Source organism: Gadus macrocephalus, chromosome 19 (assembly GCF_031168955.1).
Source record: "Gadus macrocephalus chromosome 19, ASM3116895v1".
In the NCBI taxonomy this organism is placed as follows: Eukaryota; Metazoa; Chordata; class Actinopteri; order Gadiformes; family Gadidae; genus Gadus; species Gadus macrocephalus.
The window spans coordinates 9,910,987-9,916,542 of NC_082400.1; the positions used below are offsets into that span (position 1 = coordinate 9,910,987).

A 5,556-nucleotide genomic window follows, 5' to 3' on the forward strand; every position below is an offset into this window, starting at 1 on the left:
AGATGAACAAGGACGACATTAGGAGCCCTTATTCAATCATAGGGCGCAGAGATGCATTGAGTCTTGATCCATTTTTAATAATGGTAAATATATCCTACCAGGAAAGCCCACTAAATACACTAAGCAAGTCATGTTTTTATTAATGCATAAGGATCTATTTGGATTTATTGCAACATAAACAATAATAAATCACAATAAAAGTGAAGGTTATATCAGGGTCTTCTGTCTTTCTGTCATGGCCTCCGGGTACACACCCTTAGATTAATTCAGTTTGGTGTCAATCATCCGAAGTACAAATCAATAAACACACATTGACATGCCCTGTTCCGAACAAACAGACAAACCGACAACCAAACAAGCAGAAAAACATCATCAGCTAAGAACACTAAAACTAAAACCGCGAGATCCGACTTGATCGTCGACAACATTCATCCAAGACAAATATGCTGCAAAGCCCTCTGCTTGCAGACTTGGTTGTTCTCGTAGAATAGGATGTGAGAAGGATGTGAGAATTCACACACCTATGTTTTCACCTATTCTACATTTGCACAAATCAAGTGTTTGCAACATAATCCCCTTCAGACAGAGCCTCTACCCTGTGTCTTATCAGTTCCTCCCCTCCTCTCTTCAGATCCAGAAGCGTTCAGGGGCCTGGTTCTACAAGGGCCAGGCCCAGCAGGTGCTGCCTGGCCCACTGCCCCTCACCCGGCCCAGCAAGCCCAGCAGGGAGACCAGGGCCCAGCAGAACCACCGGGAACCAGCCCAGCAGACGATGGAGGCCAGCGACCAACCACCACAACAAGGTTCTTATTGTGCAGCGGGTCTGGGTGTGTTGTGAGTGGAGCTGCGATATACAGTACCTGACATGGTAGTTGTATGTATATATACTGTAGCCAACATGTTAGTTGTATGTATATGTACTGTAGCTACCATGTTAGTTGTATGTATATTTACTGTAGCTACCATGTTAGTTGTATGTATATGTACTGAAGCTAACATGTTAGTATGTATATATATATACTGTAGCTTACATGTAAGCTGTATGTATACTGTAGCTAACATGTTAGTTGTATGCATATATACTGTACATACGGTAGCTACGTGTCAGTTGTATGTACAGTATATTTACTGTAGCTGACATGGATGCACTTGGATGATAGTTTATTGATCTCCCGGGGCCTGAAGAGTGTGGTACATGTGTGTATGCTTGTGTGTGTGTGTTTGTGTGTGCGTGTGTGCGTGCGTGCGTGTGTGCGTGTGTGCGTGCATGCGTGTGTGCATGTGTGTGTGTCTGTGTGTTTATGTGTTCATGAATGCTGACCGTTGTCCTCATGATCCCAGAGCCACAACAGAGACCCAGTGGGCCAGAACACGGGTACTCTGGGCCCCGCACTGGACCCTCAGCAGGGGCCAATGGTGACAGACGACAGCCCTCTGGACCAACCACTGGGAGAACTGCCAACGCAGAGAGAACTACCAACGCAGAGAGACCTACAAACGCAGAGAGTACTACCAACGCAGAGAGAACTACCAACGCAGAGAGACCTACAAATGCGGAGAGAGCTACAAATGCAGAGAGAGCTACAAATGCAGAGAGAACTACAAATGCAGAGAGACCTACAACCATGGAGAAAGCTACCCCCCTCCCCAAACCAACCCCGGCCAGGTCACAATTGGGGACTGCGCCGAACACAGTCCAACTAGGCCAACACAAGGGTGAATTTAAACACATCCCATCAGTATTGTTGTATTTTATCAAACATATGTTTTTGAAGCTACCTCATTTGTTTCCTTCAGGGAAATGGGTAGCAAACATTTTGTGAATAGATGTACATTATTGTGACGCTGCTGTGCTGTCTCTGTCCCTGTTCTAACTCCCCAAGCCCCTGCGGCAGATGTGGAAAGTAGCTCCCTCGAGAGGTGCACCACAGCGCCCTCTTCAGGCGTCATGATGAAAACACAGCCGCTCGTTTCCTCTTCCCCATCAGCGCGTACTGCTGCTGCTGCTGCTAGTCCCTCGCCAGCCCGAGTCGCGCCTCAGCAGACAGAAGAGGATGAGGTTGACTACGACTCTGATGAGTCCAGTAAGATGACTTACTTTGAAATATTTCATATTCGACATTAATTATATATAAATTATAAATTGTTAAATGATATTATATTGATATAATATAATATCATTTAACAATGATGTTATTTTGACATCATTGTATATATATTATGTATATTTGTGAGATTCGTAAAAAATCGAACTATCTTCTATATGTATAAAGTACTTTTAGCTAGGAAGGCTACACTATTAGCTTCCGGAGTTACACTTCTACAGTGTCTGATTAAAGCCTATTTTTTGTAAATAAGTAGCCCTAAGCTAATGTTACATTTTACCTTATACTTCACTTAAGATTTGATTAGTTGACTTACATATTAAGGTACCATAATGTGTCCTAAAACGTCCCTTGGGTGTTTGTGGTTGTGTTTGTCTGTTGTAGCTACTCTGGGCTTACTAGAGTTCTCCCTCCTCTATGAACAGGAGACCCATGCTCTACACTGCTGCATTGTCAAAGCCAAGGTGAACAAACACGCACGCACACCCTCACACACACGTACAAACACACACGATCGGACAAACGCCCTCCCACACACACACACATGGAAGGTCAGTCAATAGCAATAGCCCTCTTGCTGCTTGCGGTATGTTGATGTTTCAGGTCGGACAGTGAGAGCGTGTAAGAACGTGATGAACATTTAAACGTCAAGAATAATCTGATACATTGTTCAAATAGGATGGGAGAAAGACACACAGAGACAGAGAGAAAGTGAGAGAGATGTTTCCCCGGGTAAAAACGTCCACTACATGCTCCTGAGTTAGATTACCTCGACCCCTCTAGGACACCACTCTGAATTGTAATCTTCAGATCTAAGTATGAAAAGATTTATTTAGCAGAACAGCAGAACAAGAGAATCCACAAAGCATGTCAAATCATTCTCCTGAGCTCTCTTACTCTTGCAGGCTTTGTTATAGAGGGTGTGTTCAGGACATCTCCATAAACCCCTTCAGGGCCATAAAGCTACCATAAAGTGCATCCCCAGCTCAGGCAACTATCCGTGGGATAGGGCTCAACGAGTATCCGCAACAAAATGGTGGACAAAATAGTGCAGCGGTCTAAAGGACAGCCGAGCACACTGTGTAAGGATACTATGGAGACATCTGTGAATGCATATAGAACATATGTATTTGTTGTCATTGCACAGGATACAACGAAATTGGAAGGCAGTCCCCTTGGTACTTTATAAATAGAGTTATAAAAATAATATAAAACAAAACAATGTCCAGCCATTCACAGACAACCACTCTCTACCCTCCCACATCTCCACATCCTCACACTCACATTACATCCACATGCATCCTCCAGTGCACACTTAAAGCGGCAGTGAGGTAACATGGAAAAAGTGCATACAGTGCATACAGTCTGACACTGGGCTTAGTCTCTAAGCTCTGGTAAGGGCCGTGTGTGAAGGTGACTGGAAGTGTTCCGTGTCCGTATTACGGGGGGGGGGGGGGGGGGGGGGTATATGGATGTGCCATATTGTCATGTGCCATTACCCCCCTCGCTCATGGGCCATCCCAAACTGTGGTCGTCTTCAGGGTCTGAAGCCGATGGACTCCAACGGGCTGGCCGACCCCTACGTGAAGCTGCACCTGCTGCCTGGAGCTAGCAAGGTATCCCCTGCTGCCTACGGCGGATTATTAGTGATTATTCATTAGGAATATTGGTTTGGTTATCTTGCTTTCAAAACCCCCCCACCCATATCTTACCTCCCCCACATTTGTATTTATATTTTATATTGTTTTAATTAATTATTCAAGAATAAAAACGATTTGTATTTCAGAATCTAAAAATCTCAAACATTTCATCTACTTTTGTCTGATTCCTCTTTTCTCTCCTTTCTCTCCCCTCTCTCGTTTCTCTCTCCTCACTCCTCTCTCCTTCGTCTCTCCTCCTGTCTCCTGTCTTCTCTCTTCTCCCCTCTCTCCTCCTCTCCTCTCGTCGCTCATCTCTCCTTATCCTGTGTCGTTCAGTCTAATAAACTTCGTACCAAGACGCTGAAGCACACGTTGAATCCTGTGTGGAACGAGACGCTGGTGTACCACGGCATCACCGATGAAGAGATGACCCGCAAGTCACTCAGGTACCACCAATACATAAATACAATGATATACACATATGCACACATACACAAATACCAACTATTAATATTTTGAAATATATGGTAGATACATACACAGACAGACAGACAGACAGACAGACAGACAGACAGACAGACAGACAGACAGACAGCCAGACAGCCAGACAGCCAGCCAGCCAGACAGACAGACAGACAGACAGACAGACAGCCAGACAGACAGACAGACAGACAGACAGACAGACAGACAGACAGACAGACAGACAGACAGACAGACAGATATATGATAAAAAAATGGTAAATTGGTAGAGAGACTGGTATACAAATGTTCTCTCTATCCGCAGTCAGTAAGTGATAGAGAAAAATGTAGTGAACGTGCTTTCACTACTTTCTCTTTCTCTCTCCATTCTGTCAGTGAGTGGTAGAGAGACAGGTTGTTAACATACTCTCTTTCTCTGCAGTCTGTCAGTGAGTGGTAGAGAGACAAATAGTTAACATGCTCTCTCTCTCTCTGCAAGCTCTCAGTCAGTGGTAGAGAGACCAGTTGTTAACATGCTCTCTCTCTCTCTCTCTCTCTCTCTCTCTCTCTCTCTCTCTCTCTCTCTCTCTCTCTCTCTCTCTCTCTCTCTCTCTCTCTCTCTCTCTCTCTCTCTCTATCTGCAGTCTATCAGTCATTGAGAGAGAGACATGTAGTTAACCTGCTCTCCCTCTCTGCAATCCATCAGTGAATAGTAGAGAGACAGGTTGTTAACCATCTCTCTCTCTCTGCAGTCTATCAGTGAGTGGCGGAGAGACATCTAGTTGAAATGCTCTCTCTCTGCAGGCTCGCAGTGAGCGATGAGGATAAGTTTGGCCATAATGAGTTCATCGGAGAGACTCGTGTGGCGCTGAAGAAACTCAAGTTCAACCAGAAGAAGAACTTCAGTGTGTGCCTGGAGAGGGTGGTCCAGGTGAGAACCAGCAAGAGCCAGGATGACATCCATGTGGATTACTGTGGGGAACATATCAATACTACACTCACTCTCCCCCCTTTCTTACTCTTCTTCTCATTAACACCCTTATTTCTCTCTCTCTCTCTCTCTCTCTCTCTCTGTCTCTTTCTCTCTCTCTTTTTCTAACTGAATTTTTCACCCCCTGTATTCCTGTAAATTGTTTTGGTTTATTGTAAGATCAAGATAACGCGTAAAATGTGCTAAATCGAATCTGTAACAGTCTCTCTCCCTCTCATTCTATCTCTCTCTCTCTCTCTCTCTCTCTCTCTGTCTCTCTCTCTCTCTCTCTCTCTCTCTCTCTCTCTCTCTCTCTCTCTCTCTCTCTCTCTCTCTCTCTCTCTCTCTCTCTCTCTCTCTCTCTCTCTCTAAAACCCTCTTG

The 5,556-nt window shown here is 44.7% G+C and overlaps 1 protein-coding gene across 1 annotated transcript in view; it reads left to right on the top strand.

Annotated features, from left to right (window-relative positions):
- rph3aa (rabphilin 3A homolog (mouse), a) overlaps positions 1-5,556 on the top strand; it is an 18,654-nt gene that overhangs the window by 9,527 nt on the left and 3,571 nt on the right. Inside the window, exons 5-11 of the mRNA XM_060038562.1 lie at positions 632-803; positions 1,342-1,716; positions 1,884-2,084; positions 2,490-2,569; positions 3,647-3,721; positions 4,082-4,191; positions 5,009-5,168. Of these exons, the coding sequence (XP_059894545.1) occupies positions 632-803; positions 1,342-1,716; positions 1,884-2,084; positions 2,490-2,569; positions 3,647-3,721; positions 4,082-4,191; positions 5,009-5,168 (1,173 nt within the window). The remainder of the gene's footprint in view (positions 1-631; positions 804-1,341; positions 1,717-1,883; positions 2,085-2,489; positions 2,570-3,646; positions 3,722-4,081; positions 4,192-5,008; positions 5,169-5,556) is intronic.